The 24,040-nt window shown below is 50.9% G+C and overlaps 1 protein-coding gene across 9 annotated transcripts in view; it reads left to right on the plus strand.

The window, feature by feature from the left end:
• CPAMD8 (C3 and PZP like alpha-2-macroglobulin domain containing 8) overlaps window positions 1–24,040 on the plus strand; it is a 76,025-nt gene that overhangs the window by 34,136 nt on the left and 17,849 nt on the right. For 8 of the 9 annotated variants that reach the window (XR_013358057.1, XR_013358058.1, XM_077859504.1 and 5 more), the window contains 9 exons: window positions 413–475; window positions 2,837–3,068; window positions 7,244–7,397; window positions 7,764–7,894; window positions 10,176–10,227; window positions 15,582–15,880; window positions 16,494–16,719; window positions 18,898–19,074; window positions 23,585–23,666. Coding sequence is in view for 7 of the 9 variants with exons in the window: in XM_077859504.1 (XP_077715630.1) it covers window positions 413–475; window positions 2,837–3,068; window positions 7,244–7,397; window positions 7,764–7,894; window positions 10,176–10,227; window positions 15,582–15,880; window positions 16,494–16,719; window positions 18,898–19,074; window positions 23,585–23,666 (1,416 nt within the window). In the remaining 2 variants the exon portion in view is untranslated. The remainder of the gene's footprint in view (window positions 1–412; window positions 476–2,836; window positions 3,069–7,243; window positions 7,398–7,763; window positions 7,895–10,175; window positions 10,228–15,581; window positions 15,881–16,493; window positions 16,720–18,897; window positions 19,075–23,584; window positions 23,667–24,040) is intronic. The other variant, XM_077859505.1, reaches the window with a different exon arrangement.

A 24,040-nucleotide genomic window follows, 5' to 3' on the forward strand; every position in this document is an offset into this window, starting at 1 on the left:
CATAGCTCAATGTCATGATGCAGAAAAATGTGGCAAGCCCAGCAAGGGAAATTAGCAAAGGGGAGGACATGGAGGGGTCCCTGCGACCCTACTTACCTTCTAAACTCAGGATGTGAAGTGCCACTGTCGATTGAAGGCAAGTCTGTCAAACCTTTGGTGCCTCACTTCTACGAGTCCTCAAGTAGAATGTTAACCCTGCCGGGTAAAATAATTAGCACGTTCCGTCCTAATTGGGTAGAATGTTAACTGGCAGCCAAGAGAATTAACCCGCTACATCCTAACTGAATGGAATGTTAGCCTTTACGGTAAGACTTAATGTGTTATGTTCTACTTGGGTAGATGTTTACCTGCCAGGTAACAGAATTAAGATATGCTCCTGACATTTTATCATTTCTTTTAAAATTTTTCATAGAGCAGAGAAGAGGAAAAGGACCTTCTTTCCCGAAACATGGATTTGGCGTTGTCTCAACATCAGGTACAGTGAACTTTTATTTTTTTAATTTTTTTTTACAATAAGATGACTTTTCTTCGCTGTTTGCGGGCTCAGAGACACTCAGGCAAGTCCAGATTATTCCCAGTGGGTTTGCTTTCAGATCTGACATCAACATCTGAGTAAGACTTTGGGCATCCTTTTCTAACACATAAAACCCAAAGCCATGAAGTCAGCCCCAAATCCCACTGCAGCCCTGGACATCTGCTCAGGAAATACGAAATGCAGGGTCTTCGGTGCCTCTTATGACTCCCACTTGGGGTAACTCTATCTGCTCTGTTTGCAGAACGAGCTCATTAAAACGATTACAGTTCCTTGGAACATGAACTTGACCCCACCCCCCACGCCTCCCTCACTCCTCAGGGGACTCGGGCTCCTGCCCACAAAACAGGATGCTTTTCTCAGCATATTTCCTTTCCCTATTTTCCCCCCTTTCAGTTCTTTTTGAAGAAGTCCTGCTGTGCCAAATTCCTGCCAGATGCTGTTGGCTTTTTTCCTTTCAATGCTCAGTGTCAGAACACCAGTGGTACTAGTAGAAGGTGATGGTGGCCTGCCCTGGGAAACTAGTTAGGCATGAAAGGTCAGATGCCCCCAGGGCCATGGGTGGGTTTACTGCTGAGCTGCCCCGCCCCCTTTCTAGACATGAGATGCCATGGCATGTGGTCATCACAGAAGGGAGCTCACAGCTGGGAGCTGCTCAGGCTGCTTTCACAAGAAATGGGAAAGACTTAACTCCTCGTCAGAACATATCCAGATGATTGCATTTCGTTCTAGGGATCTAAATTTAAAATGGGCTATCTGTCTGTCCTTTGGGTGTACAGCAGTCCTTTTGGGTGTATACCCAGAAGTGGAATTGCTGGCTCATACGGTAATTCTATGTTTAATTGTCAGAGAACTGCCATACTGTTTTCCGGAGTGGCTGTAGCATTTTACGTTCCCACTAACAGTACACAAGGGTTCTTCTTTGGACCCTTCTATATTTGATGGAATTTGGGGCACCTGGGTAACACAGTCAGTTAAGTTTCAATAATTGGTTTCAGCTCAGGTCATGATCTCAGGGCCATGAGATCAAGCTCTGCCTCAGGCTCCATGCTCAGCACAGAGTCTGCTTGGGATTCTCTCTCTCTTTCTCTCTCTCCACTCCCCCTTAAATAAGTAAGTATATCTTCTAAAACTTTTAAGAAAAATGTTTCAGTAGAATTCACCAGTGAAGCCATCAGGTCCAGGATTTTTCCTTGTAAAGAGATTTTTGGCTTAGTGGTTGAGCATCTGCCTTCAGCCTAGGGTGTGATCCTGGAGTCCGGGATCGAGTCCCACATTGGGCTCCCTGCATGGAGCTTGCTTCTCCCTCTGCCTGTGTCTCTGCCTCTCTCTCTGTGTCCCTCATAAATAAATAAAATCTTTAAAAAAAAGAAATATAATGAGTCACATCTGTAATTTCCGATTTCCTAGTGCCAGGTTATAAAGGGCAGAAAGAAAGAAGTGGAGTTCATTTGAATCATATATTTTATTTAACCCAACAGATATCCCCAAGTATTATTCTTTCAACAGGCAATCAATCAAAAAATCATTGATGATACGTTTTATGTTTGTTTGTTTTGTACTGTGTGAGTTTCCCATAGCTGCTGTCACAAAGTACCATAGACTGGGTGACTTAAAACAACAGAGATTTATTCTCTCATGGTTTTGGAGGCTAGACATCCAAGATCAAGATATGGGCAGGGTCATGCTCCCCCTGGAAGCTCTGGGGGAGAATCCTTCGGGACCTCTTCCATCCTCTGGGGGCTCTGACGCTCCTCATCCCTCCCATCTCCACCTCTGTCTTTACATGGTTTCCTCCTCTGTGTCAGAGTTTCCTTCTTAGAAGGATGCCCCATCTTTAGATTGGGGCCCACCCTATTCCAGCATGACCTTGTCTTAACGAATTTGATCTGCAAAGACCCTGTTTCCAAATAAGGTCACATTTGCAGGGACTGGGGGTTCAGGCTTGGATGTACCTTTCTGGGAGACACAAGCATGTCCCACATGACAGGTCCTCTCAATTCAGTTCCCCACCACCCCCAAACTGGGCGGGGCAGGCACTGCCAGCGTCATTATGGCTGAATCCTCGTGGTGGGTGATCCTGTGTTCATGGTTGTCCCGAGAGCCATGTGCATTTCTGATGACATGAGTTCGGGCCGAGGGGTGGCTTTCTCCTGTCACACACTGGGTGGTGCCTCAAAGCTGCATTCGCAGCTGCAGGGGATGCCTCCCTGGGCCCCCAGGCCTTAGCACAGCCCCCCATTCCCACCTGGCCACCTGGGCACGGCCCCGGAGAAGGGCCCACAGTTGTCCCTCCTTCTACAGTGACCCGTCTGGCGAGGAGATGCTCAGCGTGCAGGTCCCGGACTCCATCACCAGCTGGGTGGGTGAGGCCGTGGGTCTGTCCGAGGCTTGGGGCCTGGGTGTCGCCGTGCCTGCCCCGCTGAAGACCTTCAAGCCTTTCTTTGTTGACTTCACGCTGCCCCCCCACGTGGTCCGCGGGGAGCAGGCCAAGGTCCCGCTCAGCATCTACAACTACATGGGCACCTGTGCCGAGGTACTAAAGCCACCCTCCTCACCCCTCAGCCTTCCCAGTGCCTGGGGGTGGGGGGTGGGGGTGGCACCTGTGAGGCAGGGATGAGGGCAGGGCAGCCTGAGCTGTCCCCTTGGAAGGGGACAGAGCAGCTCCGTGACTGGGGAGAGGGGGCCATGGAAGGGGCAGCCTCTGTGTTAAGGGGGAGGCAGGGGCAGGAAGTCCTGGAGGTCAGCAGGGCGGGGGCTCAGCGTCCCCATGCACATGGGCACGCTCACCCTCCATGGCTGCACTGTTCCCCTGGTCGGTGTTGCGGTTGGCACAGACATCAGGGAGAGAGGCTGTGCTACCCGTGACTACGGGGGAAATGGGTTGGCACGCATGAAGAACGGTGACCACAGAAGGGCCACCGACCTTGCTGATGCTGTGGAAGCTCCAGGGGCCGTTCTCGGGGGACTTTTCGGCCCACCCTAGCCCCCTCTCAAAGTGGAAAAGTCAACTCCCTCGGTTTCTCGCAGCTTCCGTAACAAAGTAGTGCGACCTGGGAGGCTTGAAACAATAGAAACTTGTTCTTTCACAGTTCTGGAGGCCAGAGTCTAAGGCTCCAGGGTGGTCAGGGTGGGTTCCTCCCAGAGGCTCTAAGGGAGCTCCCCCTCGTGCCTCCAAACTGCAGCCTGTCTTCACGTGGCCTTCCCTTGCGTGTCTTCCCTCTGTCAATGTCTCTGTGTCTGTGGTTCCTCTTCTAAAGATCCCAGTCCTGCTGGAGTACAGCCCAGCCCAATAACCTGATCGTGACTTAGCGACCTCCGCAGAGACCCCGTTTCCAAATAAGATCATGTTTACAGGTGACAGGGGTTTAGGACTTCATAATAGCTTTCTGGAAGCCACAACTGAACCCATAACAGCTACCCCAAGGGGGCAAACTTAGGGCTGACCTCGGAGGCTGGGGAGGATTTCAGACCCTGTGGATGAGTAAGGACAGCAGGCGAGGGGGTGCCTGTGAGACCGGGTGGGTACATGATGGGAAATGGGGCTTCGGGGAGTCTGGGTCTGTGTAACAGTACAGCTTGGAGAGGCTAGGACACACTCACCACCTTTGTAATCCTTTGAGCACTGGCAAGGCCTGGAGGTCAGCTGGTGGGAGGAAGGAAGGGAGATGGGGAGGGTTCTCCACAGTTAGGGGTAGCCCTTGGGGTTGAGGTTGAAAGCCAAGGCTGTGGGTGGAGGAGTGAGTGGGGTGCAGGATCAGGGGTCCATCTGGGAGCAGGCCTGCCGTCTGCAGGTCTCAGCCTCACTCTGACAAGCCACACTCTGGGGACATGGCTGACATCCCCCTGGCCCTGCCCGAGTACGTGGGGAGCCCCCAGGGCCATTGGCTCATTCCATACCAAGGGCAAAGGATGTGACCTGCAGCCTCAACCAGACACTGTGGAAACTAAAGATTTCATCCCCAAATCCCAGATTTCCATTTTTTTCCTGAAAAAATGAGGACATTTGGCTAGAGAGAAATTGGATTTTGCAACTTGTGGGGTGCCCAAGGCTGCTGAGGGTTCAGGACATTCACACTTCGCTGCCCCCAGAAGACTGGACTTCCGCTTGGCATTTCTATTTACAGCCTTATTTTGCCTCAGTTTCCCTATCTGTAAACTCAGCGTGAGAGCTCAACCTGGCCCCGGTCACCCCCACTGGCTTCTCTGGGGCAGGAGGGAAAGAGTAGGTGTGAGGGCCCCTCATGAGTGTCCACGGGGATGGCTGTGGTCTGTGATCACTTCTGGGCCTGGCCTGGAGCCGGGGACAGCAAGCATTCTGAGCCGGGCTGAAGGTGACCTTGAGCTTTACCTGAGATGCTTTACTCCTTTTTTGCCCTTTGCAAATGCTATGCGTCCCCTGAATGATTACATCTGCCCAAAAGCATGTTGCACGCGATGGCATGTGACGGCCTGAAGGTTAGTAAAGGGCCTCTCGTGCTGCTGTCTGGCTGGCACAGGATGAGCTCGACGCTGGTGTTTACATTTGACTTTCCTGCTGGTGTTTCTTTGACTTTATAGAAGAGCCACATATTCGTGTACTGTCACCGAGGAGCTTCTTGTCCCTTCAGCCTTTAGTTAATGGAAAATTTCAACTGGAAAAAAGATGCAGCCAGTACAGATTCCAAAATAGGAATGAAATATCAAGAGGTCACCAGAAAGGAGCCCCTAGATGTAAAACGCTGGTGATTCGCATTCACTGTCACTCAGAACCAATTGCCCAAGTGCTCAGTGTGTGCTGGGCCTTGTGTAGACCTCAGAGGACCCCAGGGCCCAGGGCATGGGGTCAACCTGTGCGTGACCTTGGGAGCGCTGACACCTCTAACCTCCGTGGCCAGTGCTGGCCTCGGGATTTTGCCTGCATCGATACCAAGCACCTGCGTGGGCCGGGGAGGAAGAGCTGTGAATGGGATCGTTCCCAGAGAGATAGGAAGCTCAGAGATGCATTGTTACATGTCCAAGGTCTCACAGGGAGTTTGGGGCAGAGCTATGCTAGAACTGGGTATTCACAGGGAGCCAGGCAAGCCCTGGGAAGGGGCAGCTCCCTTGACCTTGAGAATCTCCAGGCAACGTTTGAGTCAGGCACCAGGGCCTGGAAGGGCATCCCAGGAAGAGGGAACAGCATACACAAGCAACAGAGGCAGGAGGCAGCTTAGCCTGTCCCGGGAACTGCCCAACACACAATCTGGCTGGGCTTTATGGTCTTCTGGGGAAAGCAGAGGGGAGAAGGTCAGAGCCTCGTGCATTCATTTGGGTGAGAGCTGCTGTGGTGGAAACCAAGGCAGGGGCCAATGTGGAGTAGGTTCAGAGCACGCAGCCCTAGAGCCTGGTGCCTGCATGGTCCATTCTGTGTCATTTTTTAAAAATTTTTATTTATTTATGATAGTCACACACAGAGAGAGAGAGAGGCAGAGACACAGGCAGAGGGAGAAGCAGGCTCCATGCACCAGGAGCCCGACGTGGGATTCGATCCCGGGTCTTCAGGATCACGCCCTGGGCCAAAGGCAGGCGCCAAACCACGGCGCCACCCAGGGATCCCTCTGTCATATTTTTTAATATAGAGTATAGCCAGGGGAATAGGACCCCAGTCTTAAAAATCTGGAATAAGTGCAGGCTGATCCCTGATCTATAGGATGGTTCCCCCCCACACACACAAGGGGAGGGTCCTCGAAGAATTGGCAGGCAAGACCCTCAGGTGCCCATTTTAGCTCCAACACTGGTGGCTGGTTTGTTGCGCATCCCCAGGGCACCAGGGAATCAGACCCATCTACATCCCCCAACACGGACAGCCGGTCCTTCTACCCAGGACCTTGGCTCTTGAGTTTTTTCTTTCTTCTTTGGGAGAACGCTGACTCAGAGGGATGTGGGGGCTCCTGACGCATCCTGCACCAGCTGTTCACCCTCTGGTCCAGCTGGGCTTGTCCTTTGGTAGGATTCAGACGCTCCATCCCACTTGCTGCTAGATTTTTCTCATCTCCTTTCCTCCCCATCACACATGCATGCGTGTGGGACTTATGCATGTTGATCCCCTGTGGCCTGGGGTCACTCGCGTTCTCTTTGGCTTCATTACTTTAGCTCCTCGTAGGCACCTGCACCCACTAGGTGCTTCATATATGCTGATTGGACAAATGGATGTGGACCAAACAGCCTGTTCTAGATTGGAAGGTATAACTGCACGTGCACGTAGAGACACACATGCACATGCATGCGCTCAAACATTGTGCATGGTTATATGCATGCACATGTGTGTGCATATGCCACACTCACACATACACATAGGTATGCCCACAGAGATGCGTGCATGCATGGCACACACGCGCACACACACAGAACTGTGTTGTGACACCATGGACCTCAGAAGAAGTGCTTTGTAGGGCCTGGAAAGGTGGAGCAGTCCCTCCCATCTGGTGCCGTGGGTGGACGTGGCAGGAGAAGCTGCCCTTGAGTCAGCCTTGGTCCTGAGGGGAAGCTGGCTCTGTGGGGTGTCGGGGGTTGAAGTGAAGAGGGGCCTCCCAGCAAGACAATGGTGAATAGTTGGTTCTGATTGGAAACGGAAAGGGGGCCTTCCGAGACGAGCATGGCTTTTGGAGAGAGCTGATGCTGTGGGCGGTGTGATGTGCTGGGAGGGCGCACACATCCCGGGCACCACGAGCAGCGTCCCACCCTCTGCAGGTGTACGTGAAGATCTCTGTTCCCAAGGGCATCCGGTTTGTCGGGCACCCAGGCAAACGCCATCTGACCAAGAAGATGTGCGTGGCCTCTGGGGAGACGGAGCCTGCCTGGGTGGTTCTCTCCTTCAGTGACCTGGGCATCAGCAATGTCACAGGTGAGGCCCCTGCTGCCTCAGGCATCCCCCCACCCTCTGGGCCACCACCAGGTCCGCGTGCTGAAGCCAGGCACAGGTGCGGGGTGGGCAAGGCAGTAGATGAGGTCAGGAGGGCAGCTGGGGAGGCAGGACATCAGGAGGTAGGGCAGGGTGGTCCCTGGGGGCGAGGCCCGAAGCTTCACCTCGAGGATGCTGAGCTTAGGGGCCACACCAGCATAGCACACATATGCGTGCCCACATGCTTGCACAACACGTGTGGCACACCTGCACACACACCACGTGGGATGAGGGGGAGGGACGGTCCGGCTCCCTGCTGGGTGGGAGCCTGTTCTGACAGCAAGCACCTGAGCTCTCAAATCTCTGCAGCCAAAGCCCTAGCTTACGGAGAAACAAGCTGCTGCAGGGATGGGCAGTCCGTCAAACACGCGGAGGAGAGCTTCGCTGACCGGAGGGTCCCCACCGGGAGGGATCACATCAGGCGCAGTGTGATGGTTGAGGTAAGCCCGTGTCCTCACCAAGGACACTTGGCCAGGGCCCGATTCCATCAACCCTGGGCTTGGGCAGGGAGTAGAGGGGGGAGTGCTGGCTGGAGTATGTGGTCTCTGCCCAGGGCTGGGGCAGCTCCCATGGGTCCTGCTCTCAGTCCTGGGGCAGGTGAGGGGTCTCTGCATTTCCTCACTAGGGGACTGCAGCATCCAGCCCCCCTGTGGTGCAGAGTGACATGTGGTAAAGCAGCCTGGGACTGACAAGGGCTGCAGGGAAGTGTCCTCTGCCCCCCACGCTGACCATCTTGGAGGGCGGTGCGCCTCCACCTCCGACTTCCTATTTGTCACAGGCAGTTGTAGGGATTGGGACCTGGTATTTGGAGGCTTGTCATTAGGATGCCCAGGCAGAGAGGACACAGCGCCTAGACCACAGGGGCCCAGGTGTTGGCGTCTTATTGACACCCCAGCTCCCTGCCCCCCGGCTGGGAATCTAGGATCTGCCACTTAGTGTCTCAGATAGTCCAATGCCGCTCCATACATCAGGGGTGCTCACAGTTGCCTCCATAGTGTGGGAGGGCCAGAGAGAATGTACACGATGCCTTGCAGTCCTGGGCACGCAGTGGCAGTGATGCCCTATCTTTATGGGCGCTGCTCGAACACCTCGGAGCCCAGAGCCCTGCTGAGAAACTCACGCTGCCCCAGTGGCGCCGATGAAACTCCTCACAGCATCCCGAGTGTGCGCCCCTCCCCAGTGGCCCAGCTGCAAACAGCTGCCCTCCGTCCTGGCTGTGGTCCTGGCAGTGCTGAGCACGAATGATTTCCATCAGCGCCCGGAGTCACGCACGCACTGGGCAGTACTCCCAGGGGTGGACGAGTCATTGGCACAGGGTTGTTGATGTGACGTGATAGATTCCTCTGGGACAGGCGTGTCATCTGATGAGGAATGAAGTCTCCGTGAGCTGGCAGGATGGGATGGCCTCAACGGGAAACCCAGAGACCCCTGGCAGCCTCTTGTTCAGCCCGAGCACGCTCCCTGGCCCACTGCCCACCCTCCTGTAGCCAGAGGAGACGGCACGCCGTGCGGAGCATCCAGGCTGACTGGCAGGCCTAGAGCTCTTGCCGCCTCCATCTGCGGAAGGAATTTCTCAATGCACAGAGAAGGATTCTTTCTTTTTTTTTTTTAAGATGTTTTTTAAAAGATTTTATTTATTTATTCATGAGAGAGAGAGAGAGAGAGGCAGAGGCAGAGACACAGGCAGAGGGAGAAGCAGGCTCCATGCAGGGAGCCCGATGTAGGACTCGATCCCGGGACTCCAGGGTCACACCCTGGGCCAAAGGCAGGTGGTTAACTGCTGAGCCACCCAGGGATCCCCTAAAAATTTTATTTATCTATTCATGAGAGACAAACAGAGGCAGAGACACAGGCAGAGGGAGAAGCAGGCTCCATGCAGGGAGCCTGATGTGGGACTCAATCCCAGGACCCCTGGGATCACGCCCTGGGCCAAAGGCAGACACTCAACTGCTGAGTCACCCAGGTGTCCCACACAGAGAGGAATTCTCAGGGGCCGCTGTGCCTGGGCTGTTCCTCCCATTCCCACTGCTCAGCACTCAGCAGTCTGCTCTGCCTGCAGCATCTGCCAGCACAGCTTCGTGCAAGCTGTCCTGGGGGCAGGAGGTGACATTTAGACAGCAGAGGACCCAAGATGTCAATGGAAAAAAACCTGAAGGGTGAATTGGAAAAAGGGATTTCTCAGACAGGAGGTGGCAGATGTGTGTCTTGATAAAGCGGCAGCACCCTTTTCCTCCTCCACCACACCAGGGAGCTCCGGGTACATGGTTTGTTTGCTGGATCAGTTATTTGGTGGACATTGCATGCCATCTGCTGGGGAGGAGACTGCAGATGACAGTAACACATTCCCAAGAGGCTTACGGAAAGCGGGTGACAGTTATTTCCCATTGTGTGTGCTCTATGGGATGGAGGGGGAGCCAGTGTCACCCTGCCTGGCTCCCCGGCTACCTCCTACACCAGGAGGACAGAGGTGGGGACTGTGGCAAGCATGACAAGGCTAGGAGCAGTTGGTGAGTGGGTTTGACCAGAGTCTGGAGAAGGGGAATGAACCTCAGTTTCCCCACCTTGGCCTGGGAAGTAGGCAGCCTGGTCCTTCTCTGTGTCCCTGTGATGTTGGCATTGCCCTGCAGGGTCTAGACCCAGAGCCACTGCCATAGAAAGGTGGCCACTGCCCTGTGCTGACCACCCCTGCGACACTCAGTTCTCCCCATCTCTCTGTTGCAGCCGGAAGGAGCCCCCCGTGCGTACACCTACAGTGTTTTCTTCTGTCCCAATGGTGAGTCCCTGCACCTGCCCTGCTGAGGACGTGGGCCCTTACTCCCACACTGTTGTAGCTCTCCCACTGCAAAGTGGATGCCTGCCCTTCCTGGGCTCAGAAGACGCAGCAGCAGAGAATTGAGATGTCTAGGCTGGTGACAATTGTGAGCCAGAATGTGGGCCGGGGGTCTGCCCTGCAGCCCACGAATGTAGACTGGAGACACCAATGAGAAGAGTCTGTGGGTGCGAATAGGGCTGTCCTTGGGGCCCTGGGGTGAGAAGGCCAGGATCCAGGGAAGGGAGCTCTTAGAGTCACATCAGGGAAAGCAAGACTGACCCAGAATCCTGGGCCTATAGAGAAAATAGGAAATTAAAGCGAGTTCCAAAAGGTGTGGGATTTGGGATCTGCCCCAGTCCCCTGAAATTGACATTATACATGTACATGATCCGTGAAAGGGAAATGAGAACAGAGTGCCCAGTGGACAGAATGGCCGGAGAAGCACCCTTCCATGCCTCTGCCTTGGCGGGGTGAGGGAAATGCTAGGTGGAACATGACCCTGGGCTGCTGGTGGGAGGGTCCACCCTCTCCCTGTCTAGGCCGTGCCAGAGGAGCCATCTGGCTTGGAGCTCAGGCCTAGCCTGGCACTGGGCAGTCTTCCAGCAGGCTTTGGCAGGTGGCAGAGCAAAGGAGTCCCTGGGGGTTGCCACTGCCAAGGCATTCAGCACAACTTGTCCCATGACCCACATGGACCACTCTAGACACAGGTTTCCTCTTGACATGTTTCCCCTTTTTTTGTAATAAATAGCAATACGGTACATATATGCTCAAATGATTTTTGACAGAAGTGCAAAAGCAATTCAATGAAAGAAGGAGAGCCTTTTCCACAAACAGTGCTGGAGTAATTGGACATCTATTGGCAAAAGCATGAACTTTGACCTAAAGATCCCATTTTATACAAGAATTAACTCAAATGGATTGTGAACTTACATGTAAAACTATAAAACTTTTAGAAAAAAATTGGGAGAAAATCTTTGGGATCTAGGCTAAGTGAAGAGTTTTTAGACATGATATTAAAAAGCACGACCCATAAAAGGAAACTGATGAGTGGACCTCATCAAAATTAAAAACTACTTTGCAAGGGGCACCTGGGTGGCTCAGTTGGGTGTCTGACTCTTGATCTCAGCTCAGGTCATGATCTCAGGGTCATGAATTCAAGCCCAAATTGGGCTCCACAGGGCATGGAGTCTACTTAAAAGATAAAAAGCTGCTTTGCAAAAGATGCTGTTAAGAGGAAGAAATACAAGCTCCAGCCTGGGAGAAAATCTTTCCAGACCCAGATCTAACAGAGGACTAGCACCTAGAATATATAAAGAGCTCTCAAAATTCAACAATAAATAAAACAACCCAATTAGAAAGTGGGAGAAAGGAGGGACACCTGACACCTGGTTGGCTCAGTTGGTGGAGCATGCAACTCAATTTCAGGGTTGTGAGTTTGAGCCCCACGTTGGGGGTAGAGATAACTTAAAAAGAAAGCAGGAAAAAGAAATAAACAGTTCACCAAAGGAGATGCACATGGCAAATAAGTATATGAAAAGGTGTTCATAATTAACCATTAGCAAAGTGCACAATAAAGCACCATGAGTTATCAATGCACACTTACCAGGAAGACTAAAATTAAAAAAAAAAAAAGTTACCACAATAAAAGATGACCAGGATGTGGAATAAAGGGATCACTCATACATTTGCTGGTGGGAATTATAAAATGGTATGGCCACTGCTGGTAGTTTCTTAAAAAGCTACACATGCTCCAAGCTTAGCACCCAGAAATTGCACTACTAGGCATTTATCCCAGAGAAATGAAGATTTATATTCACACAAACGTTCATATGAGCTTTATTTGTAATAGCCCCAAACTGGAAACAGTCTAGGTGTCCTTCAGTGGATGAATGGTTATACAAATCATGGTACATTTGTACTTTGGGATGCTATTCACTGGTAAAAAGGAATAAACTATTGATATTTGCAGCAACTTGGATGAAGGGAATTGAGTGAAAAAAAAAAACTTGATCCCAAAAGGGTCCATAAATGACTCCATTTATGGTATTTTTGAAATGACAAAATTTTAGAAATGAAAATCATATTACTCATTGCTGGGATGGCAAAGAAGGGTGTGGATATGGTGATAAAGGGCAATAAAAGGGATCCTGTCCAAATAAAATTGGGGAAATATGAATAAGTTTAATGGTTTGTATCAATGTCAATATCCCAATTGTGATCCTGTAGTAGAATTTTGCGAGATACCACTGGGGGATATTGAGTCGAGAGGACACAGTTTGGGTGCCTGGGCAGCTCGGTTGGTTAAGCGTCTGCCTTCGCTCGGGTCATGATCCCAGGATCCTGGGATCCAGCCCCGCATCCAGCTCTCTACTCAGAGGGGAGCCTGCTTCTCCCTCTCCCTCTGCTACTCCCTTTGCATGTGCTCTCTGGTGCGCTATCTCTCTCTCTCTGTTAAATAAAATCTTAAAAAAGAGGACACAGATCTTTCCATATTGTTTCTTAACAGTTGTCTGTGAATCTGCAATTATCTCAGTAAATTTTAAAGTAAAATCACTTTTAAAAGTGATACGTGTGTGGGTCTGACTACAGATTTTGGTTCAGGTCATGATCTCAGGGTTGTGAGTTTGAGGCCCACAAAGAGGTGTGTAGCCTGCTTAGGATTCACTCCCTCCCTTTGCCCCTCTCCCCCTAAAAAAAGTGGTACATGTGTACAAATATTGTAAGATTGCAGTCGTATGAGGTACTTAGAGAAGTCAAAATCAGAGACAGGAAGTAGAATGGTGGGAGCCAGGGTCTGTGGGGAGAGGTTGGTGACTTGGTGTTTAATGGGGACAGAGTTTCAGTGTTGCAAGGTGAAAAGAGTTCTGGAGGCGGGCAGCGATGATGTTTGCACAATATGATTGTATTTGATACCACTGAACTGTACACTTAAAAATGGTTAAGAAGGCCAATTTTACATTATGTGTATTTTACAACAATACAAAAATTGGGAAAACAAAAAGCAATACCTAACTATTACAGGGAACTTAGAAAGATAGAAATAGAAAGAAGGAAAAATACCTCCTCTGGTTTGCATCCATAGATGACCTCTTCTGACATTTTGTTTTATTTGGTTTCATAGGATTGATTGTTGTTTGTTTTTATTTTTAATTTTTAAAATTTATTTATTTATTTATTTTTAATTTTTTTTGATTGTTGTTTGTTTTAACATAGTTTTAACTCATGAACTATATAAAATTTGCATTCTGCTCTGCTCATTTCACACATCCTGAGCACTTTTCCTTGTTTTTGTAGTCTTTACAAACATTTCAAAACATCTTCAATATGTTCTATCAAATGTCTGCTCCATAATTTGACCATTATGGAATGTTTTGAAGTATTGTTGGACACATAGGTTGCTTCTATTTTTTACAATATAATTTACATTAGGCTGAATATATATTTGTATTCAAGGTAAAGTCGGTAATATCTTTAACATGTTTATGGAGGTATAATTGATATACAAGAAATCAAACGTATTTTAAGTGTACAGTTTGGTAAGTGTTGGCATATGTGTATATCCATGAAACCATCACAACTAAGATCATGAGGATCTCCATTAACCCCCAAAGTCATGCTCCCTTGTAATCATTCACCCAGTCTACCCTTGTCACTAGGGAACTACTGACCTGCCTTCTGTCGCTGTAGGTTACTTTGCACTTTCTAGACTTCTATATAAATGGAATCATATTAAATGTACTCTTTTTATCTGGTATCTGTCACTCAGCATAAGAATTTTGAGATGCATCCATGTTGTGTGTACCAATAATTCAATCATTTTAAGGCTGAGTGGGACTCCATTGAATGGATGCAATGCACTTTTTTTATTCATTGACCTGTTGATGGATAATTTGAATTATTTCCAGTTTGGGGCTATTTCCAATAAAGCTGCTATGAATATTCATGAACAAGTCTTTGTATGGTGATAAACTTTCTTTTCTCTTGAGTCACTACCTATGAGTGGAATGGCTAAATCATACAGTAGGTATGCATTCAACCTTTTAAGAAATGGTCACACTATTTTCCAAAGTAATAGTACCATTTTGCATTCCCACCAGCACGGGGGTGGGAATCATTTCCTTCTCCTCACCCCACATTTGGGGTTGTCAGTCTGATTAATTTTAGCCCTTCTAATAAGTGTCTGATGGTATCTCATTGTGTTTTTAACGTGCATTTCCATCATTCAAGCATCTTTTCACGTGCCTGTTTACTACTGGTATATTTTTTGGGGGGTGAAGTGGCTGTTCAAATCTTTTAACATTTATTTTAAGTTGAGTTTTGGAAGTTTTTATAAAAGTCTGAATACAAGTCTTTTACCAGATAAATGCTTCACAAAGATATTTCTCCCAGGGTGTGGCTTGTTATTTCTTTCTCTTAATAGTGTCTTTGTAAGAGCAGAAGTTTCTCATGTCAGTGTGGTCCAGTCGATTAATCTTTCCTTTTATGGATTATGCTTTTGTTATATCTAAGAAATCTTTCCCAAATCCTACGTTCTCTCCTCAAAGTTTGTGGTATTAGAAACTTAAAAGTAGCTATGATCCATTTCAAGTTGATATTTGGAGACCATGTAAGATGTGGATCGGAGTTCCCTTTTCTGCTTCTGGGTTAACTATTTGTTCCAGCACCACTTCTGGAAACGATTTTCGCTATTGAATTGCCTTCACACCTTTGTTGCTTGAATCAAAGTTGAATGAATCAGTTGTTCATACACGTGTGGGTCCATTTCTGGACTCCCTACTCTGTTCTGTTGAGCACTTGATTAAGTCTCGGCATCAGAGGTGTGAGTCCTTTAACTTGGTTCTTTATCAAAGTTGCTTTGGCTCTTCTAGATTCTTGATGTTTCTATATAAATTGTGGAATCAGCTTTGTAATTTCCCCCAAAGACCCTGCTGGGTTTTGATTGAGATTGCAATGAATTTATACATCAGTTTGGGAAATAATTAACGTATGTGTAGTATTGTCTTCTGATCCACGGACACTGTCTATCTTGCCACTGATTTGAGTCTTAATTAGTTTCAACAGCATTTTGCAGTCTCCAGTATACAGATCTTTCCACATCTTTTGTAGGATTTATTCCTGTGAGCATTTCATCTTTTGTGCCCTGTTGGCAAAACTTCATTAAGCCAGCTCCGTTTGCTATTCCTCATGCAGCTGCATGAGGAACCACAGTGGGACTGGCCCCCCGTGGTCCTGATTCTAAGCTCCAGGCACAGGCAGGGAGAGGCAGGATGCCTCCAGGTACCCCCTCAACACCCTCTCTCCTTCCCTCCATCCAGAGAGAGTCCACATCTCCACACCCAACAAGTATGAGTTCCAGTATGTGCAGCGGCCACTGTGTCTCACCCGTTTTGATGTGGCTGTGAGAGCCCACAATGATGCTCGAGTGGCTTTGTCCGCCGGGCCCCAGGACACGGCAGGCATGATAGAGATTGTCCTGGGGGGCCACCAGAACACCAGGTCCTGGATCTCCACCAGCAAGATGGGCGACCCTGTGGCCAGCACACACACGGCCAAGATCCTCTCCTGGGATGAATTCAGAACATTCTGGATCAGCTGGCATGGCGGGTTCATCCAGGCATGGCTGGGCTGACTGGGGTTGGGCATGGGAACCTCATGCTCCATGGCATTTGCTGCTTCCTGCTCTGTGTCTGGCTCTGACAGGGTCAGGGAGGAGGGAGGATAAACACAGGGCAGCACCTCAGGTTGCTCACAGTCTGCCTGGAGCCACTTACGAAAAAAAATTAAAAAGTGAGAGCTGTGTTGGAGGAAGCCCCCAGGGATCTGGGAGCTGAGGGATAGTGGGTAGTCATGGAGAAGGAAAGAGCATATAAGCAGGTGAAATGGGGGCTGGGGTACTTCATGGGCCAGGCAAAGGGGACATAGAGAAGGAGCAGCAAACATAGCTTTCTAGAGGAGGGACATAGCCAAACTGGGTTTTTAAACATGAATAGGAGTTCACCAGGCAACTGGGGGAGTGGAGGACGTTCCAGGCAGAGTGAATAGCATGTGCAAAGGCCCAGAGATTCCAGGGAGTCCGATGACTTTGGAATCTGTAGATGCAACACTTGTGTGTCTAGTGGATGAGGTCACCTTTAGTTTCTCTGTGACCCCCTAGCCAGCGTCACTGCTGCCTGAGTACCACTGTGTGCTTCCTTCCAGCATCCAGCAGCCTTGGCCTCTTTTTTCAGGTTGGCCATGGTCCAGAGCCTTCCAATGAGTCTGTCATCATGGCCTGGACCCTCCCCAGGCCACCAGAGGTCCGATTCATCGGCTTCTCCACTGGCTGGGGCTCCATGGGTGAGTTCCGCATCTGGAAGAAGGTGGAGGTGGACGAGAGCTACAGTGAGGCCTTCACCCTGGGAGTCCCGCACAGCGCCATCCCTGGGTCTGAGCGGGCAGTGGCCTCCGTCATAGGTGCGTCTACCTTGTACCCTGGCCGGGGGAGAAGGGGGGTGAAGACTCAGGCCAAGGGGCAGGGTGTCCACTCCAGGCTTGGTTTCACATTGGCCTCTACAGGGGATCTGTAGCTCTGGGGCTTCCAACCCCATACCCACTCACCCAACAAGCAGCTTCTGGTGCTTTCTCCATGTTGAGGCAGACCCGGAGATGGCCCCAACCGTCTTTGAGGTGTTCTCAGTGTGCCCAAGAAGATGGGTCCAGACCCAGCCTGTCCAAGCCCTGTGTGAAGAAACCCCAAAGGGCAGGTGGTGAATTCCATGAAGGCAGTGAGCGTGGGGTGATGTGCCAGAAGGCTGAATATCTAGGTGAAGTCAGCCAGCTGCAGGGTGGGAGGTGGGGGTCCTGGTGAGAGGGACAGATACCTAGAGCATCTGCTGAGCAGGAGTAAGTGGCTGTGATTGGGGGTCTATAGGGTGTGGGTTGTCTCCTGTATCCTGCCCAGATACAGGAGTGGAAAGTGGGGACCGTGTGCTCGACATGGTGTTGGGTGTTGGAAGTGTAGAGAGAAGGCAAGAGGCCAGGAGGGGCAGACAAACCTGAATGTGGGGGCTCAGGGCTCTCTAACATCAGAGGACAGAAGCCCTGGAGCCCAGACAGGTTGGTGGTTGGGGCCATATCAGAGGATGTGGAAGTTTATTATTTCTGAGGCAGAAGATCAAGTCAGAGATGACTGTACGGGCAAGTGGTCTGTGTAGTAGCACAAGGGAGCAAGCAGATGGGCCGGGATGGAGAGGGGGTAAAGACTGGGACCTGTATGCCAGTACCTTTGGCACAGGGGGATGAAAGGTAAAGAAGAAGCTGAGAAGCTCAGAGGAGGGTGATGAGAAAGTAGGCAGGCCCTGCCATGGATGGTGACTGCAGGAGCAGTGGCAGCCTCAGTGGGGCAGGAGGAAAAGCCAGGGGAGGAAGGGAGGTGTGATCACAGAACAGCAGGAGTTCTGGAGGGCCTGTCAGCCATGTGTGGTGCAGAGAGGCCAAGAAGAGGAAGACAAAGTGCCGAAGAGAGGAAAGCATGGGAGAAATGTAAAAAAAAGAACTTAAAAGTACATCAACAATGTCACAAAATGTACAGAAACTTAAAAAAAGGAATGCCTGGGTGGCTCAGTGGTTGAGCATCTGCCTTTGGCTCGGTGTGATCCTGGGGTCCTGGGATCAAGTCCCGCATCAGGCTCCCCATGGGGAGCCTGCTTCTCCCTCTGCCTATGTCTCTGCCTCTCTCTGTGTCTCTCATGAACAAATAAGTAAAATCTTAAAAAGAAAATTAAAAAAAAATCTAAACACTCATGATTGAAGAGAAAAATCACATTTCCTACTGGAAGTTTGAAAAAAAAAATTAAAATGGAACCACAATGGCTGGATTGACCTGTCACCATTTGTGGGATGCAACCAAAGTTGTACCTGGAAATGTATAGCTTTAAATGCACTTGATTTAAAAGCCACAAAGAGGGCAGCCCAGGTGGCTCAGTGGTTTAGTGCCGCCTTCAGCCCAGGGCCTGATCCTGGAGACCCGGGATCCAGTCCCACATTGGGCTCCCTGCATGGAGACTGCTTCTCCTTCTCCCTCCCTTCCTCCCTCCCTCCCTCCCTCCCTCCCTCTCTCTCTCATAAATAAAAAAAAATCTTTAAAAAAGCCACAAAGAACCTTGTTCAATGACACCCTGGCTGGCTCAGCGGTTGAGCATCTACCTTTGGCCCTGGGTGTGATCCCGGGGTCCTAGAGTTGAGTCCCACATCGGGCTGCCCACAGGGAGCCTGCTTCCCCTCTGCCTATGTCTCTGTGTCTCTGCCTCTCTCTCTCTGTGTCTCTCATGAATGAATAATAAATCTTAAAAAAAAAAAAAGAAAATAAATGAACATTCAGCTCATGAGGAGGTAGAGAAAGAACACAGAGTTGAGACTAAAAGAACATAGAGGGAGGTGTGTAGGAGAGTTCCAGCAGGTGGCTGCCAAAGCCAGGGCACCCGTTGGGCTAAGTGGGCACGGGTCACAGTCTGGTCCCAAAGGGCAGCGCTGGCAGTCAGAGGGTGGGTGGCCAGTGTTAGGCCATAGGCCACCCTGGGGAAGCTATCCCTAGGACAGCCAGGGCACCAGTGGAGGCCAGCCCACAGCCCAGCTCTCTTTTCCTCCCACCAGGAGACGTCATGGGGCCTACCCTGAACCACCTCAGCAACCTCCTGCGGCTGCCCTTTGGCTGTGGAGAGCAAAACATGATCCACTTTGCACCCAACATCTTTGTCCTGAAGTATCTTCAGAAAACCCGGCAGCTCAGCTCCGAGGTGGAGCAAGAGACCACGGACTACCTGGTACAAGGTACTGGAGTGGGGGGAGACTGCCCAGGTGGAGGGCATGGAGAGGAAAGCAGCTCACATGCCTGGCATAGCAGATGGGGGGGGACCAAAGTGGGTGAAAGAGGCCACACGGGGTGGCCCCATCTGGTCACTGTCAGCAGGAGCCTGGTGTCTGCACCTGTTAGGACAAGGCACTGAATGCTGGGAATCAGCTATGGGGAGAGGAATGGTGTCTTTTAAAAGTGTAGATTCTCGGGGGGTGCCTCAGTGGCTCAGTCGGTTACACATCTGCCTTCGGCTCAAGTCATGATCTCGGGGTCCTGGGATCAAACCTTGAGGTGGGGTTCTTGCTCAGCAGAGTCCGCTTCTCCGTCTCCCTCTGCCCCTCCCCTGCTTGTGCTCTCTCATTTTCTCTCTCTCAAATAAATAAAATCTTAAAAAAATTTTAATGTAGATTTTTTAAATAAGAAGAGCAATATAATAGCATTATAAAAATATTTAGAAAAGCAAAATAACTCTCTATAGTCTCCCCGTCCACGTTGGCTCCACATTTACACTACCGCTTTCCAGCAGCACAGGTTAGCATTGTCGCCCTTGGTGTCTTGTAACGTGGCATTCTATAGAGTGTCCCAGCCACACGCTGTGTGTGTGATTTGTCCCCCCAGGGCTGTGCAGAGCCGTGGTCCTGTTGGCCCTCACTGCTTCGAGGTGGGACCAGGGGCAGCGTGTCCGATGATGGAAGCTGGAACAGCTTCACGTTAGGGCTTTGAGATACGTGTTGCCCTGAGTCATCTTGTCCGGGTACTTGGTGAATTTCTATGGGCTGGGTGTCCAGAAGTAAAATTGGATGTGGACCTCTGGATGTGCTCATTAATCATTTTCGAGTCTACGCTCTTTGTCCATGACATTTACGGAATACAACATACTAAATAAACTCTTCTCTTGGATGTGCCAGGGGTATTTCCAGTCTTTTCCCCTAAATAACAGCATTGAATATCTTCAGAAATAAACAATACAGGGAAGCCTCAGTGGCACTGTGGTTTGATGCCACCTGCAGCCTGGGGTGTGATCCTGGAGACCTGGGATCGAGTCCCATGTCGGGCTCCCTGTGTGGAGCCTGCTTCTCCCTCTCCCTGTGTCTCTGCCGCTCTCTCTCTGTGTCTATGAATAAATAAATAAAATCTTAAAAAAAAGAAATAATACAGCACTGAACATCTTCAGAAATAAATAACACAGCACTGAACAGCCTCAGAGATCATGCACCGCTAAATATCTTCTATCACCAGGAATCAGATCCTTAGGATAGGGTACAACCCCATGTGTAGAGAGAATACAGCCCTACCTATAGAGGTAGGACCTCTGAGTAGCCTGACCCGCCCCCTCTGCCTGTCTTGGCCCCACAGGAGGGGCACGGGGGAGGCTGGAGCCTCAGCTCTGTCGTAGGCACCTGCTGTGTGTCCTTAGGTAGGGCCTCAGGAAATGCCTCAGTTTCCTATCTGTGTAGCAGGGGAGTTAAGTCAGCTGATGCCAAGGTCCTGAGGTCTTCTGATGTGTGCTTCTGGCCTTGGGCTGGAGCTGGGGTGAAGGGGAGGAAGGGGAAGGCTTGACCCAGCTGTGAAGCTGGCATTCACCGCAGGCAGGTACGTGCATCTCCCAGCAACCCCCAGATTATAATGGTCCTCATTTCCCACATGAGCAAAGTGAGACTCCCGGAAGCAGCCAGCCTGAGACCATGCAGGGGTGAGTGGTGGGGGATTCCGAGATCCCAGGCTCCCCTGGATTGGATTGGTCAGACAGGGCACCAGGTCCCAGCCAGAGTGAGAGAAGAACCCACAGGCGCAACCTTGGAAATTTCTGCCTTCAAGAAGGGCTCGCATGTGCCCAGCTGAGGTAATGTCAGATCCCTCTCAGATGGGGGAAACTGAGGCAGGTGAGCACCTTGATTCCTGAGGCCGGCCTGAGGTTCCTGCCTCCTGGCCTGTCAAGGTTCCCACAGTGCCTGTGTTTCTGTACAAGACCTCCAGAGGCAGGCCTGATGATCCAGAGCCATTCCTTCTCAGGAAAAAGGAAAGCGCCAGAGCTCATGGTGAACATGAGACTTTCGGATGGAAAGGGAAGGTCAGGGCTTGCTGGGGGCCGAAAATCTGGCCTGATAAAGGCTGACCAGAGACTGCCGGGAACCCTGAGCCTATTGGGTCTGTGGCCAGGGACTCTCAGGTCGCTGAACACTTTGGGGGGTCGGGCCTTGAATGCCACCCCAAGGCTGATGACCCCTAGTGCTAAATGGCGGCCGGGAGCTCCCCTGAACAGCCAGACCCTGTGACCTTCAGCCAGTAGGCATTTCAGACTCTACAAGCTTCAAATCAAGCCCCCTGCCCTGGTTTTCTGCCAAATTTGCTGGTGTTCGTTTCCTGGGGCGCTGTCACAGGTGCAGGCATGGCTCCTTAGAGTGCGCTTTGCAGACAGGACGTTTTTTCCAAATTGAAGATCTGTGGCAACCCTGCATTAAGCAAGCCTATCAGCTTCATTTCCCCAACAGCATTTGCTCGCCTCATGTTTCTGTGTCACATTTTGGTAACTTCTGCAAAATTTCAAACTCTTAAATGATTATTATGTTCAAATTGCTGCGATCTCATGCTACAACTTGAACGAATGAGGGGTTGCGTCTTATGGAGGAGCAAAGGACATGGTTTCTTTTTTTTTAAAGATTTTATTTATTCATGAGAGACACACAGAGAGAGAGAGAGAGAGAGGCGGAGACAGGCAGAGGGAGAAGCAGGCTCCATGCAGGGAGCCTGACGTGGGACTCAACCCCGGGACTCCAGGATCACGCCCTGGGCCGAAGGCAGGCGCCAAACCACTGGCCACCCAGGGATCCCAAGGACATGGTTTCTTGAGCTGGAATCTACTCTTGGTGAAGATGCTGTAAAGATTGTTGAAATGACCACCAAGGATTTAGGGTATCACATAAACTGGGTTGATAAAGCAGCAGCAGGGTTTGAGAGGATTGACTCCAATTTTGAAAAAGATCCTACTGTGGGTAAAATGCTATCAAGCAGCGTCGCGTGCTACGGAGAAATTGGGCATGAAAAGAAGAGCCCATCAATGTGGCAAACTTCATCATTGTCTTATTTTAAGGAATGGCCACGGCCACCCCAGGCGTCAGTGGCCACCACCCTGATGTGTCAGCAGCCAGCACGTGGAGGCAGGACCCTCCACCAGCAAAAAGATGACGATTCCCTGAAAGCTCAGATAATGGTTAGCATTTTTTAGCCCTAATATTTTAAAATTAATAAGGTAAGGTGTGTAGGCTGTTATTTTAGATATAATAGACTCCAGTATAGCGTAAGCATAACTTTCAATATACTGAAAAACCAAAACATTTGTTTGGCACAATTTATTGGTAAGCTGACCTTGACCCGTACCCAAAGAATGCCTGTACCACAAACTAAGTGACTTAGAACAACAGGACTGGGTTCGCTCACAGCTCTGGAGGCCAGAAGTCCAAAACCAGGGTTCACCAGGCTTGGTTCTGTCTGGAGGCTCTGAGGGACTCTGTCCGTGCCTCCCTCCTGGCCGAATTCTGGGGCCCCAGGCGTTCCTCGGCTTGTAGACGCACTCCCCGTTCCCTGCCTCTGCCTTCATAGGACTTTCTCTTGGGTCTGTGTCTACTTCTGTTTCTCTTTTCTTCCAAGGGCACTGGCCATTGGATTTGGGTCCCACCTTATTCCAGGATGATCTCATCTGGAGGTCTGGAGCATGATTACAACTGCAAAGACCCTTATTTCCCATAAGATCCCATTTTGAGGTTCTAGGTGGACATGAATCTGGGGGGTCACAGCCCACCCAGCGCAGAGCTCCTGCTGCTTTTGCCACCTCCGGGGAGCAGCTTATTCCTTCCAGCGAATAAGCTGCAAACCTTTGGGTCCTCTAGATCTTTCCATTGGACTGGCTCAGCTAAGCAGCTCTGCCACAGAAACCCTCCCCACCTGTCACCACCATCTGCTCCAGGCCCATTGTCGTTGGTTGCCTGGACGGTGCCCACCTCCCGGTCTCCCTGCCTCCTCTCCGGACCCTACAGACCACCCACTGCATATGTCCCCTCATAGCCCATGCCCCCTCCTGCCCTCATAGTAAGACCAAACACCCAGTGTGGCCCAAGTGGCCACCTCCCCTCCCTCCCCTGCCCCTCTGCTCTTCTGCTCCGGCTCTTCTGAAGCCTTCTGTTCTCTGAGCAAGCCACTCTCTCATGGAGTAGTCCCCACCCCTGGTGACAGAGGGTGCTGCCTCAAGATGGTGCACATCACTGATCACCTGGGCATGACTGAGGGCCTATGTATGACCGGGAGTGACAGCGGCGATGTCAGGAAATGAGAGGTTTCAGCCAGACCCACAGCGTGGAGCTGTTTCAGGGTCTCCAGATTCAGGGGTGGGGCAGTTTTAGCAACTGCAGCAGGTGGGGGTCCAAGGGATGCTTCCAGGCCGGCTCCCAGCCGTTCATTGGGATGCTGACCCCTCTACTTGCCCCACAGGCTACCAGCGGCAGCTGACCTACAGGCACCGGGATGGCTCCTACAGTGCATTCGGGGAGCGGGATGCGTCGGGGAGCATGTGGTGAGTCCCCACCCTGGGGTGTATGGCCGCGGGGACTCTCCCACCAAAAGCCACAGCCTCACGTGCAGCACGCATGGCTAGGACGCTCGGGGCCAGATGCCCAGGGTGACCAAGGGCCTGGTTGGGAATTGGAGACAGGCTCTGCTGGGCCCTGGGGGCGGCGATGGGAGTGTGGCTGTGAGAGTGACTATTTCTCATAGTTACTCCTTCTGCTCTTGTTGCCACCGTGCTAGCTCTCCAGGCTCTCGGAAGCAGGTCCTGGCTGCTCTGGGCCTCTTCAGAGCCCATTGGACCCAGAAACGGGGGTCACCCTGAGTAGGAGGGGATGGACTGGGAGAGGCCGGACCACCGCCTGGAGGCTGAGGTCGGGGGAG

This window comes from Canis aureus, chromosome 19 (genome assembly GCF_053574225.1).
Source record: "Canis aureus isolate CA01 chromosome 19, VMU_Caureus_v.1.0, whole genome shotgun sequence".
Taxonomy (NCBI): Eukaryota; Metazoa; Chordata; class Mammalia; order Carnivora; family Canidae; genus Canis; species Canis aureus.